The sequence below is a fragment of the Stenella coeruleoalba genome, assembly GCF_951394435.1.
Source record: "Stenella coeruleoalba genome assembly, chromosome: 2".
In the NCBI taxonomy this organism is placed as follows: domain Eukaryota; kingdom Metazoa; phylum Chordata; class Mammalia; order Artiodactyla; family Delphinidae; genus Stenella; species Stenella coeruleoalba.
In genome coordinates, this window is record NC_137147.1 from 38,833,066 (window position 1) to 38,848,571 (window position 15,506).

The 15,506-nt window shown below is 37.6% G+C and overlaps 1 protein-coding gene across 6 annotated transcripts in view; it reads right to left on the reverse strand.

The window, feature by feature from the left end:
* Positions 1–6,910: 6,910 nt before the first annotated feature.
* The window catches only part of SYT16 (synaptotagmin 16), a 256,159-nt gene continuing 247,563 nt past the window's right edge, over positions 6,911–15,506 (reverse strand). For all 6 annotated transcript variants that reach the window (XM_079914264.1, XM_079914270.1, XM_079914269.1 and 3 more), the window contains one exon: positions 6,911–14,802. In XM_079914264.1, the coding sequence (XP_079770390.1) occupies positions 14,489–14,802 (314 nt within the window). In that variant the 3' untranslated portion in view covers positions 6,911–14,488. The remainder of the gene's footprint in view (positions 14,803–15,506) is intronic.

The window sequence follows — 15,506 nt, forward strand, 5'->3', positions numbered from 1 at the left end:
CTTAGAATTCATCTAAATTCTAATCTTTTCACCACTGAATCTTGTCCCTCCTTGAGACAACCACAGAAGTAATGTTAATCCTGTCTCCTACTCCTTATCTGTCTGCTGAAAAGGATGAGATGTTGTATAATGTAGTAGAATGCACATTAAAATTCATCAGAGCTCTGAATTGTCACCCAAGTCCTCTTGAGCCATGTCTCTGTATCTCCCTGGAGAAACCCTAGAGAAACTGTAAAGAGACTATGAGGTTTACAAGACATATAATGTGATTTGATTCATCAATAAAATGTTATTCAAGATGATTACGATTTTTTAATTGCTACAAAAGACTTTAAGAATCACAGTCATAGATGGCTGTCTCAATTATTTTAACATTTAAGGATGTTTAAGTCTCTGTTGAGGGAATGTCAGAAGACAGCAATCAAATTTGTCAAGTTTTTTGTTCTGCAAATGATTTACTTTAAAAATCTGTTCCCTCAGCAATTTTCTGCTTTTGCTCACAATTTTATATATTTTCTGTTTTTTTTTAAATATCACATATGTATCAATATGTAGTGCACAGACACATGTAGAAATGCTCAACTGTACTCAGTCTGAGTGCTCAAACTCTGCCCTGTGGCTTTAGAAATGTGACCTCAAATGATCTTTACTTGCAACCCCCCACAACCACTCTAAACAGTGTTCAGATGCTCTAAGATGACTAGGGTGAACAAGGAGAATTCTTAATCAGCGTGTAATGTTCTAGTGTCACCACAGGTTAGGAAGAACTTCAGCAACATCAGAAATGAGCTTGCAATTAGCAAGCTTTCCTTAAATAATCACCACTACCACAACATCTGAGATAATTTTTTTAAAGAGAAGAAAAAAAATATGTGCCAAATTCTGCCTAGAAGATTCTCACTAAACTGATTCATTTTTTCCGTATGCACAAATAAACAACAATTCCCAGCCTTCTTAAACGTAAGGGGAACCAAGTGACTAGCTCTGGCCAATGGACACACAGAAGGAGAGGTCGCCACCTCTTAGCCTGGCTCCTTAAAGCGATTCGATTCTCATGCCTTTTCTTCCCCCTCTATTTGTATGACCAACTAAATATTCCTTTAGAGGCACTAAGGATTCTGAGATGGGCTTCAATTCCTGAGATGCTAAGAAAGCAAGCTGTATGGGGAAGAACATCTTAGTGAAAATAAACCTTTCTTATACTAACTCACTGACATTTAGGCTTGTTATAACACGTAGCATTAATTCCCTCAACTGATACAGTATGCAAAATGTTAAAAATAAATTTTCCCTGAAACATCTATAGTTTTTTTTTTCCATTTTCTTTTTTTTTTGTTTTGGGGATATTAGTTGTGTTTTTACTGCTGTGGAGGTGGCTGTTCATAATAGCTCTGCTCACTCTACTTCTAGCTTGCTGCATCGGAGCCTTGAAAACTTATCAGAACTGTCTATACGTAGAAGGGAGAGACCTCTGGACGAGAGCCTCCTGGATGAGTAATTACCCACACGTTTGTACAGGAACGCCTATATACTGCCTTCTCAGAATGCTCCTCAGATGAAGTTAAGTTATTTCAGGTGATCTTTACATTTATAGAGCTACTTACTTACCCGATATTCTTTTTATTTTTATACAGCAGGTTCTTATTAGCCATCCATTTTATACACATCAGTGTATACATGTCAATCCCAATCACCCAATTCACCACACCACCATCCCCACCCCCCCACGCTTTCCCCCCTTGGTGTCCATACGTTTGTTCTCTACATCTGTGTCTCAACTTCTGCCCTGAAAACCGGTTCATCTGTACCATTTTTCTAGGTTCCACATACATGCGTTAATATATGATATTTTTCTCTTTCTGACTTACTTCACTCTGTATGACAGTCTCTACATCCATCCATGTCTCAACAAATGACTCAATTTTACCCAATATTCTTAATTTAAATTCAACACTTTAAGCTAGCTTTTGAGTTGATATACATTGATTTGTATCTGTGTTCCACATAAAAGCCTACAGCACCCTAAAACCAAAATAAATTATATGGGTCATAAATGTAATACTTATAGTTCTAATATATCTATGTCTGCAGTTGGTATGGTTTGAGAGTTAACGGTTTTTGTATATAATGAAATAAGTAATATCACTCAGGCCCATAAAATTTGCATGTTGATGCTGCAAAACTGTATCTTTTTTGACATACAAAAATTTCACATGTATACGTATAAGCCATCTGCTTAGACTTTATTGATAAAACCAGTAGCAGCAGTTTTACAAAACTGGAATGATTTTCAGTTTTGAACTAATGTGAGTTCAGTTGCAGCAGACATTTTGTACAAACTGGGGCTAATGCTTCTTCTATGTTTCTGTTTTAAACAAAAAGCAATTAGAACTTATCCTCATGCATTTAAATATCTAATACAGAAATAGTTTTTAGGCTGCATAAAATATGCTTCCAACATCATTGTGAGACTGAACAGCTGCTTTAAGGATTATTTGTACAAGAAAAACAGTATAATTCTTCCAATCACAAACTTATTCTTTATCACAGGTAAACAATTTTGTATTTTCTAACGTATTTTCAAAGGGTGTTTCTAACACAAGAGTATTAACATTGAATTGAGTATCGACATTGAATATTTCACTAGCTTGCCCAGTTAAAACACAAGACATAACAGTGCAAGAGTAATACATTAAAACCATTGTTGTTGAAATCTTGAACATTACAAAAATAGAAAGGTATTCTAGTTTTTAAGTTGACCAGTTTAAAAAATTCCAAACTGTTTTCTATACACTATTCACTGATAGAATTTAGTAATTTTAGAAATGGGGTGGGTCATTACATTCTATAGCTGTTTGTTCTGGTAACAGCTAGAGATACATTCATGCTTCTTAAATAGGAGACACCATAAGTCAATAAGTCATACTGTGAGAAACAGGAGGACACCTATTTGGAATGTTCTGAAGATTTTCAGAAGTTTCTAAAAGAGAGTTAAACCCTTTGGAAGAAAAAAGTACTTTTCGTTTTTCTCTTAAACCTCTGGGCCACCCAGAGATTGACTCTCTGCTAGAAAATCTGAGAAAATATGACAGCAGCTGCGTCTGAAAAGGCCCATGAAGCAATGGGAGAGGTTTGGACAGCTCCTACCTTACAACCAGCAAGTCTGGCCCTGCACGATGAATTTGCCCAGGAACGCCTGCTTGTGACAGAAATCTAAAGGAAGACCACCTTTTATATTAAACCATGTCATACTAAACTATCCCCGTAAGTGAAATTCATAAAACTAATGACCAGCCTTCACAATCACCAAAAAGTCAGGGCAGTCTAGTACATATAAATAACTCGTTAAAGTAAACAAGGGAAAGAAAAGGTACAGGTTTACAATATTAATACATCTCCAGCATCCAGCTGTGAATAGAACAGAAATACAAAGCACACTCCCTGCTAAGGACAGTGTGCTCCATGTAGGGGAGCACAGTCTCCCCAAAATAGTTAAATATGTTCAAAATGAATGAATCATTCATATTTATATTTTTTTCATGCAAGTTCCTCAAGGACACCCATCAAAAGTTGAGATATAAAGGAAAACCAATAAAATATTTTAAAACAACAGAGTTGCACACAGTATGCATATGGTAAAACATAAATGTGTGAATGTGAACAACTGTTTCAGATGCCATATGAAGACTGAAAAAAAAAAATCAAGAGTCAGATTTATCTTGCATTGTGAATACAAAATATTGCTATGAAATCTTGGATGTACCTTGAAAATATTTCTTTTAATCTTTACTTTTTTCTGGGAGATAATAAATGCTATTTAGGAAGAAAATGATTATGTGGGTGAGGACAGTCACTTGAGAGCAGAGAGGTGGAGGAGACTGATTCTTCAAAAGAAAAATAATAATGTAGATTGAAGGACCTTTTTTTGGTGGGGGAAGCATCTTTCCAAATACTGTATTTAAAATCCCATTTTGTAAAACAAAATGCTATTCAATTTAATACTTTCCTTGTGCTTGAAGTTAAAATGTTCTTAAAAAAAGGTCTGTGTTCAACTCAAAGATTGGCAAGCCTACTGAAAAGATGGATTTGTAATTTGTTCTGTGGTCAGGGTGTCTGAGCAAAAGAATTAGAAGATAATACTTTATTTTTATCTTCTCAGAGGGGGAATGGCTAAAGACCATTCCAACTTTAACTTTTAGTCAAAGTACTGACATTCTATGAATATATAGCTCAATGACTGGCAGAGATTTAAAAGTGTCAATTACTAGGATATAAGTAAGAATTGATTTACCTTAAAATAAAAATAATGAAACATCTCACAGTCTTCAGAAACTCTTAATTCTGCAAAATATTTTTTCATCTGTTACTTAGGCCTATGGCCCTGGTACACAGTGGGGACCCAGAGTGTTTGTTATATTAATGAAGGGATGAATGAAACTTTTTCTTACCACAACCTGGCAAAAATAAGTAAAATGAGTACCACCCTTCCCATGTGACAGATGCAAAAACGAAGGCTTAGAGAACTTGTGATCTGACATTCATTTTAGAGCTCATTAGGGGAAGATTTGGTACCAGAACAGAGGCCTCATTCACCTAATCCAGTATTCCTTCTACAACCACACCTTCATCCCTGCAATAATGAATAATGCCCAGTTCCACAAGTTGCTGCAGCTACAAAGCAAAGGGTAATCAGTACACATATAAATAATGTCAAAATGATCACCAGATATTGATCATCAGTCAAGCCTCCCCCTTCGCCCAGTGTGATTATCGGTGTTATCACTCCATCACCCACCGCTTGCTCAGTCAGCCTACGCATGATCAGGGCTCATCCTTCCATTCAGAATTCAGAGCTCCTGTATGACCCAGATCTTACATACCACCTTTGGCTAATCTGTACAATTGACTATGACAGGGCACAATCACAAAGCTTCCTTTCTCTTGGCAGCAGTGATAAACGTAAAGTCATATAAACTAGTAACAGAGGTGGTTTTCGGTCATGAATCAGTAATAATGTAATTAGTACTTTTTATCAATGCATATTTAAATCACTGCTCAACAACAAAAACGCCACAGAGTATCTAAATTTGGGGATCACGTCCTCAGAGCCTTCGAAACTTTCCCTGCCTAGATTCTAAAGGAAGGGGAAAGGGCTTAGATATGTTAACATAAATGATAAAATTATGTGATTATTTTCATGAATCTTCTCCTCAAATGTAAAATAAGCTCAATATCACATAGGTAAAATTGATTCCAGATTGGAGGTTGCTACATTTTATTTGATGAATCATATGGATTAATCCATCTATTTTTCTTGAGATCAGGCACATTAACAAAATGTAACATAGTAATTAAAACTGCAAATAAAATTAAACAGATAATAAACAAACCAGTACATCCAGACCGGTATATTATTACTCAGAGTTAAAAAGCAATGAGCTATCAAGACTTGAAAAGACATAGAGGAACCTATAATGCATGTTACTAATGAAAGAAGCCAGTCTGAAAAGACCACACACTGTATGATTCCAACCATATGACATTCTGGAAAAGGCAAAACTATGGAGACAGTAAAAAGATCACCAGCTGCCAAGAGTCAGCAGAGAGGGACGAATAAGCAAAACACAAAAGATTTTTAGGGTAGTGAAACACCTAGGAGTGAACCCTAATGTAAACTACAGACTTTGGATGGCAAGAATGTGTCACTGTAGGTTCATCAATAGTACCGAATGTACCTACCCTGGTGCGGGATGTTGATAGTGGGGCGGGATGGGGGCGGGGGGAGGTGTAAGTGTAGGGGAAGGGAGTTACTTGCACTTTCTGCTCAATTCAGCTGTGAACTTAAAATCGCTAAAAAAATTGTTTATAAATTTTTTTAAAAAGGAAATAGATCACAAGGACCATCATGTTTTATTTCCCAAAAATAGAGGTCAAATCTTATTCCAACAGATATTTTTACAGAAATTTCTCAGTCACAGTAAAGTATGCAAATACTAACTTCTTATTCATAAACTTAAAATAATAGAATCTTCAATAAAATTAAATTAAAAATTCCGGGAAAGACTTTGCGTTTCATAACACTAAAGTTTAACTTGTGGCTGCATTAGTATGGTGGCATGATAAAAGACTGCATTATATTTGGGGATAGTTGTAAATTAATAAACATTATCATGGTCCACAAGGAAATGTGGCAAAATTAGTAAGCCTTGCTGAAGGTGCCAACTATAAAGAACTTGACAGACTCTTGAGAGACACACAGCCCTAGAAAGTGAATGTATTATATGGAATAACTTACATGGAAATGTTCTTTTAGTGCACATGTTCTTCACCAATCAGTTCATTGGCAGCCTTCTGATATCTTTTCCCAAACACCAAGGCCTTTAGCAAATTAGAGATGGGAACTTTTTGTTATGGATTTTATTACGGACCATCAATTGGGCAACACTAAAAAATTGTCATCAGTAAGAATTTTTAGGCCACCAAACTTTTTTTTTTTTAACATCTTTATAGGGGTATAATTGCTTTACAATGGTGTGTTAGTTTCTGCTGTATAACAAGGTGAATAAGCTATACATATACATATACTCTCATATCTCCTCCCTCCCACCCTCCCTATCCCACCGCTCTAGGGGGTCACAAAGCACTGAGCTGATCTCCCTGTGCTATGGGGCTGCTTCCCACTAGCTATCTGTTTTACATTTGGTAGTATGTATAAGTCCATGCCACTCTCTCACTTCGTCCCAGCTTACCCTTCTCCCTCCCCGTGTCCTCAAGTCCATTCTCTACATCTGCGTCTTTATTCCTGTCCTGCCCCTAGGTTCTTCAGAACCATTTTTTTTTTTTTTAGATTCCCTATATATGTGTTAGCATACAGTATTTGTTTTTCTCTTTCTGACTTACTTCACTCTGTATGACAGACCCTAGGTCCATCCACCTCACTACAAATAACTCAATTTCTTTTCTTTTTATGGCTGAGTAATACTCCATTGTATATATGTACCACATCTTCTTTATGCATTCATCTGTCGATGGGCATTTAGGTTGCTTCCATGTCCTGGCTATTGTAAATAGTGCTGCAATGAACATTGGGGTGCACGTGTCTTTTTGAATTATGGTTTTCTCTGTGTATATGCCCAGTAGTGGGATTGCTGGGTCATATGGTAATTCTATTTTTAGTTTTGTAAGGAACCTCCATACTGTTCTCCATAGTGGCTGTATCAATTTACATTCCCACCAACAGTGCAAGAGGGTTCCCTTTTCTCCACACCCTCTCCAGCGTTTATTGTTTGTAGATTTTTTGATGATGTAGGCCACCAAACATTCTGACTTAACTTACGTGGATTGCAACATGTTTAGTATATATTTGAGATAAATTTTTATGACGTGAAGAATTACAAGCAATAAACCCACTGGAAAAATTCCTAGTTTTGCCTTCTGTTATAAAATTGAAAGCATTAAGAGTTAGATTCACACTGATTTTAAATTCTTTGAGACTAGAAAATAATTATTGGTCCATCTGCCAAGATAGGGACACCCCCAATGTTGACATTTACCCATTTCATAGGATGCCCCAAATGTGCTTAGTATATAACGTCTAAGACAAATTTTAATCAAAAGAAGCAGAGGAGCAAGCAGTTATCTTTGTTCACAGTGTCACCCCTTTATCTGGCAGCCTCTGTCCAGTTCACTTTTTCAAAAAGTACAAGGTAGCCGTGCCTTTCAACTATTAAATCACTGAGCTCATAAGAACTGTGTCACATTTGTTTGTATAGACCTAGTGTTCCAGGGTCTAACTTACTGCCTTGCAAAGAGCATTCAATATTCAATTCTAAAAATAAATATATTAAATAAATATTTAGAAACAAAAATGATTATTCGGCTCAAGCTGTTTTCCTCACCTGCTATTCTCCAGCCCCTAGCCCAGAGTCTGGGATATAATGTACTTAATATCTTTTGAATGAATAAATTTTATATAAACTAAAACAATAGAGCAAGTAGATAGTTTAAGGGGAAAATGAAGTAAACAAAAATACTGCCTAAGTATGGTGATACCAATGGGAAGACAGCCTTCTCACCGTCTTTAAAGTGCAATTGATAACACCGTCATTTGAAGGCATAGAACCCCCATGGAGACACCCGAAGGCAGCCTTAGTGAGTTATGGAGAGCAGGTAGCATTGTTTTGTTCTATGAGTGTCCCTAGGCCTCCATGCCTGCCTCTGAATTTGTTCTGTTAAGGCTCAAGCTGTTTTACAGGTCTCACAGTGGCTATAAATATAGCTGATTATTGTCTGTGTGTCTAGGATACTGCTTTGTGACCTGAGGGAAACAAAAACAAAGTATCGTAGGAAAGAAAACTCACCTGGAGCCTGCAGGCATCCCCAAAGTCACCTAAACAAAGCCTGAGCAGGCACTCCCTGGCAAAAGCCTTCTATGATGCAGAGAAAAATCAGTGTGGAAAAATGTCCAAAGGGGAAGACGGCAGGCCTGGAGTACTGTTATTGTTGATCCTGTTTGGAGGTTACATATAAAATATTAGGCTCAGAAGGAACTTTAGAAAGGCTGTCTTCCTGGGTGCCCTGCTGTTCCCCTTTAGTCGGAACCCACAGCTCATGCAGATGTTTCTTTTCTTTTTCTTTTTTTTGATGTTTCTATTTTAAAAGACTTCCAAAGGTGATGATTCTGTGATCTCCCTTGGTGATCCCCCTGCAATGTGACCAAGGCCTACTCCAAGTCCTGGGTTTCCTAGAGGATTTTTCCAATACATGGAATTGATACATTTCACCTGTTTCCAATAACTCAAAACAAGAAACTTGACTTTTCATGGTACATGATTAGACTAATTGAACAATTGTAGGTTGGTAAGCATTGCTGTTTTTATTGTGACATTGCTTCAAAGTGTAGTCACCGCACTCCAAAAAGATTTTTAAGTCCCGTGCTATCTCAAAGAGACAAGGAAATCCAGAGAATACATTGTGAATTAGCGCAAAACCCTCTTCATATCATTCTCCTTATATCTCAGTTAAACTCTCTTGACTTGCTTTAGGTGGAAGCTCTGACTCTGTCCACATGTTAAGAAGACAGGGGGTGAGTCATCCTCTTGGTAAGAGCTCTTTACATTCTAGATAACTGTTCCTAGAAATCACTCCTCAGCTTTCTCAATACCTATCCAACCCCTTTAACTTCCCTACGTGCTAAATTATTCCCAACTAAAACCCCTAAGCGATCCTTCTCCAATTTCTTCATGTTTCTCCTTAACTGAGAATCGTAGGACTTGAGTTAACACTTTGGCAATTTGGCAACTTTGGGAATGTAGCCTCACACTTCCCCATCCCAGAACCCTGCTCAGTTTAAAACCACCGTATGCGTGACTGGTTCATGGCACCTGGTTATGCCCAACATGAGGAGGTTTGCTGCTGACCACTTCTTCAGATCAAATGTCCACAAAGGCTCTTCTAAGTTCTCAGGAAACTCTCCTCTTTACTTAAGGTTTGAACACCAGAGGACAACTGAACACATTCTCTATTACATCAACAAGTCACTCTTAAAAACCATTCTAAAAAAGAGTATCAACCCTGATAGAATTCCTTTGAATTATGACTTCTGAAGGGAAACAGATAAATAATTGGTCCTATTACTTCCCAGTTGAACAGTTAGGTAAGTTTGAATAGCTGCATTATTAGATCTTTAAAATTTTTTACCTATACGTATGTAATATGGATATGTAACATAAGCCCAAAAAAAGAATGTTGCCCATTTTGAAAAGAGTGTCAGTATAGTGCCACATTATTTATTTTACTTTTCAGATCGAAGTTGAAATAGGTACTCAAGTTGCCATCTTTACCAGCTCTTTTGATGGGAACAAGGTGCTCTGTCCACATATGAACAGTAGAGAAGAGCTGGGTGTGAGGAGACGCCATGAGTGTGATTTACCAAGATGTGCACAAAAGCACCAGGGTGGATAAAAGATTTGGTCATTATACCTCACTGGGGGTTTATTAAGACTCAGTTTCCTCCATACACCGGGCTTATCCCAGTTGAGCTTGCCCCAAATTCAGACTAGCTTCATGTAGTGTCAGTGGTATAGTTGGTGAGCAGAGCTACCTTCCAGACTAGCTTCATGTGCCTACCCTTTTTAAAGTATCTGAAAATTGTTATTAGTTTTTCTCTAGCATTACTATTACTTTCACTAGAAAGAGAAACAAATCTTAAATGCATTTTTTTAAAGCATGATTGTGAGAGGGCAACACTGAATGGTTACCATATGCCCATCTCTATGCTGTTATTTCATTATTGGAAAAAAAAACCAACAAGACCTTATGAGGTAGGAATTATTTCCATTTTCCAGTTGAATAAACAGGGTCACAGGCTGGCTAAGTTAATTTTCTTAAGGCCACACAGTAGGCAAAGTTCATCCAAACCCAGGCTAAGACCACAGCCTGTGCCGACTTCTCTGAGTTGCGTTAGACCAATTTCATTCTCCCCAACTTAAAGTATTTTCCAGAATTCCACAAGTTGTGAAAAATGATACTTAATCTAAAATGGCTTTTGGTTTACATTTGTTTACTCTTCTTGCATATATGTAATAGACACTGGCAGTATCTAGCATATTTATTTATTCTTTAATTCTTCCATACTCATGCTATATAATTTGTTTTATAGTTTTGCCTAACTTTTCTCTTTGGAACACACAAATGATTTTTAATACGGTAAAAAATACTTCTGCCATTTCAGGATTATCTATCATTTGCTTTCATCGTGGATCAAACAGAATGGAATGCTCTTTAGTCACAGTTTACTCAAAGGTAAGAGGAGGGACCACATGTAATTTCTAGCCCTGTTTCTTCACCATTAAAGGATATGCCTGCATTTGGTTTTAAGTCGTCTACGAATAATCTTTTCCTACTCACTTTTTTGATCTTCATGTACTAAGCCCTCTGCTGCAAAAGGAGAGCCAGGCTTTTCAGAAACCCCCAGTTCTATGGTCCACACTGAACCATGAATTTAATCAATTCAATGGCTATCAGAGAAGGATTTTCACTTAACCTGATGGGAGTTTCAACTTAAACAATGCATTACTTGAAAAGAAAAGAGTTTTGGTTGTCAGCTAAGACCATGTGGTACAGCCAGGATGTAAAACACAGTGACTGACCAAGACTTGTTAACAATTTATAAAATATTGTGGGTGCTACATGTTGCAAAGGCAGAGGCTGTGTTTCAGGCTCGCTGTAGCACCTAGCACTATGGAGAATACCCACATTTGTGGTCAATACGTCACTGTCATGGAAGGAGTTGCAGAGTGAACAGTGCCTAAAGTGAGCGACAATGCAGTACTATGCTCTCTTTTTCTCTTCCCATCATGGCGGGGATTCTGTCTCAAACTTTGCACAGGTGGAATGCCAGGTCTATTACTTCCGAAGACATTACAAGCTCTTTTTCTGTTAAGAAAGGCAAGACCTCCCCCCTCATAGTTATGCAACAGGAGCAAAAAGAGGTTCCAAAACAACTGCACATCACACTGGGAGCCAGTGAAGGAGAGAAGTGAGAGCAGGTGCTCGGCTGCCTGGTGAATGGCCCATTTAAAAATTCAACAATAGTCAGAGGGGCGCAGAGAACACAAGAGTCACCACCGTGTTTGGGGAAACGGGCACTTCTCGATTCAGTGTAAACTCATTCCCTGAAAGAAGGCACGCTGGAAACCAGCTTTCCATAAACCTAGTGCATCCTTTACCCTCCACAATAGTATTTTAAAAGCATTCTCTTCGGGAAAAACTCATGGAAAGAACTACTCAAGCAACAAATATTAGTGCTTCTTCAATTTCGTATGTCCCTATGAGATATTAATTATTAGCTAGATGAAATAGGCAAAAGCAGCTTTAACACGGCAGAAGCAACTAATTATCTTTCGTAACTCCTTTGAAAAGCAAATGCAGATATAAAAGCTCAAGTGAAAAACATGTTAAGTGCGTTGTGTCTAGACTCCGCCAAGAAAATAAGGAAATTTAAGTGCACAAAAAGAAAAGATTTTACTAAACCAGAATTTCAAGTCTATGTAAAAAAATTCACCTCATATTTTGATGTATCTTGTCATTAGCATTTTATATTTATACAATCAGCTTTAGGGTGAACGTTGCTAGATATTCAAGATGTACATGCATCCTACATGGTAAATAGCACCAACATAGTAAAATTATACAAATGAAAAATGCTTTTCAGGCATTCTTCCCTTAAAATTTCTGTAAACTGTATCATAAGCAGACTATTAGAAAGCAGATCAAACACACAAGGATATTTTCACTACCCCGGCAGAAAACCTTAGAAAGGGTGAGGCAAGGCAGCAGTAAATGAAGTATAGGTGACTATTGGGCTCTGTGAGACAAGGGATGCGGCAAAACATTGAGCAGGAAAATATGAGGAGAAAACATCCAGGCCTGTCTGTACAATAGATGCAGATTTTTTCAAATGTAAATTTTAAAGTGAATGCTGCTTTTATGTCACTGCAGAAAGGAAAGCATAACAAGGCTGCTCTGCTTCCCTTTAAGCACAGGCGCATAAAGAGAGTAAGGGATGTGAAAAGCCAATTCTTTGTGCTGCTACTTAATCAATTGCACTCAGTTCTACTCCATGACACAGCCGCACTGCACAGACCACTCAGCAGTTAATGGATATGATGTTGGAAAAGCACTCTGAGGTCTTCCAAAGCAAGGGAGGGGAAAACCCCAAAGGAGCATGGTTTTACTACTTGTTCCCAATAACTGAGCAGCATGATATCCGAAACTCCCATGCCCTGAAAAGAAATTAAGATATTCCTTTATTTTTCTAATTCTGATTCTTCCATATGAAATCACTTCTTTCAAAAGCTTCAAATCAGAGTCGAGTTATCCTGTGTCTTAGTCTGGGCTTGTCAGGATAACCGTTACATGCTGTAAGGAATAAATATGTGCTTCAAGTGTTACAGCCTACGTTTACAATCTGTCAAAATGTAGAGCTGAGGAGGAGTTATGTGTTTTTAACTGTATACATCCATCACTAGCTATCACTCTTCCCACAGACAGCAAAAAGTCAACAATGAAACATAAAAGCTAAAAATAAGTGACAGCAATTGCTCAGAAGAGCTGCACACGGGGCTCAGTGTTACATGTACACACATTCCTTCCCTTTTCTTATTACTGCCAATTTAAAGTAATTGAAATTAAGGGCTCAGATCTAAGAAAATAAACATGCACTGCACAAAAATGTAAAAGTCAGTTAGAAGTAAAATTTCATGCTCATAACCATACATGATCAGTGCTCTAAATGGCACGTGCCCAAAATGCAAGTAGTGACTAATATATGTTGCTGCAAATACCACGAAAAAAATGACAATTATAGGCACTTCAAATGCTCAAAGAAGAATTAGGGTCGTTGCTTACAAACTGAAAATATTCTTCATTCACAGGTGTTATAGCATGTTCATTTCTAAGAGTCAATCAAATCAACATCTATTAAAGTCCATTGTATACAATTTACTATGCTCTGATGATGGAAAATATGGCATTAAAAAAGTATGGTTTACATGCAAACACAGAATCAAAATATATGTATGAGTGAGTATACTGTATTGAATATAGAAAAAGCATAATCTAGAAGGAGAACACTAGATTCAGAAAAATCAATACCTCCATGACTTAATAGGTTTTTCGGTTTTCTTCTCATTCTGTAAGAATTTATTAGGTGAGAAAAACAGCATAAAAACCTAGAAAGTTTTCATTTTGAAATCTTACATACTCAAAAGGAGACAAGTTGTCTTACAACAGTAGTTTTCGAATTCTTTTTTAGTTTCAAAATGGGTCACCTAACCAAATCTCATAGGAAACCACAATATATAAGTGAGATAAACAAAGAGGTATTTAATTCAAATTTGCTTTATAAGTGTAAGTTTTTAAAACTTATTTGTTAGGCAAATAAATGAAGGGTTTTTTTATAAAGAGAAAAACATGAAATAGGGGATTATGGATGACAGTTACATTCTTCTATGAACCTCGGCGACAGGTTCATTTCTGTATTTTGGAGTATTTTGCCCCATACTAAGAAAATTCTGATTCCTACACACAAGTGGTTACAAACAGTAACTTTTAACATCTCCCTTGCAATCGAAGGGAGCAGAGACAGCCAGAGAAGCTTCCTTCTATAGCCTGAACCAAAATTTAATAACCTATTAACAGAAATTAACTCAACATCATTCATCTCAACTACAATAACATTTCCAATAAAGTATACTCGACAGTGCATATGGGCTTTTTAAAAAAATTACAGTATTTAAATCCAAATCAAACCTTTGAGAAACCCAAAGATCCCTCCACCCCCAGAATGTCCTAGGGTCTAATAGAATCCAATCCCTACTTAAAGCCTGTCTTTAAAAAAAGCCTGCCAGCAAGCACTGAGTTGGTATCAGTACTCAAAACACGGGTCACCAGGGTAGGTATAGCCCACAAACACCTCTTGGCAAACCTAGGATTCGAGTAAAGTGTGCCACCTGCAGACCTGCTGCCCTTTGGTCTCCTTCATTTCCTCCCAATGGTCTTGCTCCTCCCCTCCACTACTGTTTTGACCCAGAGCAATCCAACCAATCATCTCTTTACGCTTCATGGTACGCCTGTTATACACAGAAATCACCAACGTAACGTCAGAGAGCTGAAAGAGGGCCACCTGGAAAACAAAGGTCTCCTTATAGACGGGATTGGGCTGACCACGTCGGATGGAGGTCTTGCAGCGGGACATCTCTTGACCCACAGAACTGAGAAGAAAGAGCTTTCCATATGTATCTGAGGAAACAATGGAAATGAGAAAACATCAGTGCCTTCCGTTTTGCTAGGTTAATTGCAATATCTACACATACTGACATACTGAGCAGCATCTTTAGGCCCGGAATTTGCTGTAGGACTAACACATCTTACATGAGCTCTTCAGGAAAGGGATTATTACCTTTATGCTTAATGTTTCATGCAGCCCACCATGGGGCACCTTGCTGATGTTCATTAGAAGCTCTGTATGTGCAAGGGTATGTACATGCACAGGCATGTGTGCAATGGTATTTGTAGACATGCACAGTTCTTCATCCACATTTTATTTATGTAACTATAAATACACATTTTGCTCTATGTGTCTTTCTTTTCATTTTCAAAGGGCTGTTTATGCCTAAAGAGTCTCTTCTCTTCTCATTCTCTACATATTCTTTGGACCATATTATCCACTCAGTGACAACTACCAGATCTGTATCTCTGGCCTAGACTTCCCTCCCAAGCTCAAGATCTAACTGAATATCATACTTCTTCTTGTGGAAATCCCATTTCACACTCATCATGTCTCCAACTCTTAAAAACTTGCTGTTTTAGTCTTCTCCAGCCCTGTGAATGGTAGCATCATCTGCTCAAGTACCCAAGTCAGAACTCGGGACAGCATTTTTGACTAGACTGGCTTCCTTACCCCTAGTCCAGTCAATCAACCACCAAGTTCTGTTGATTCTACC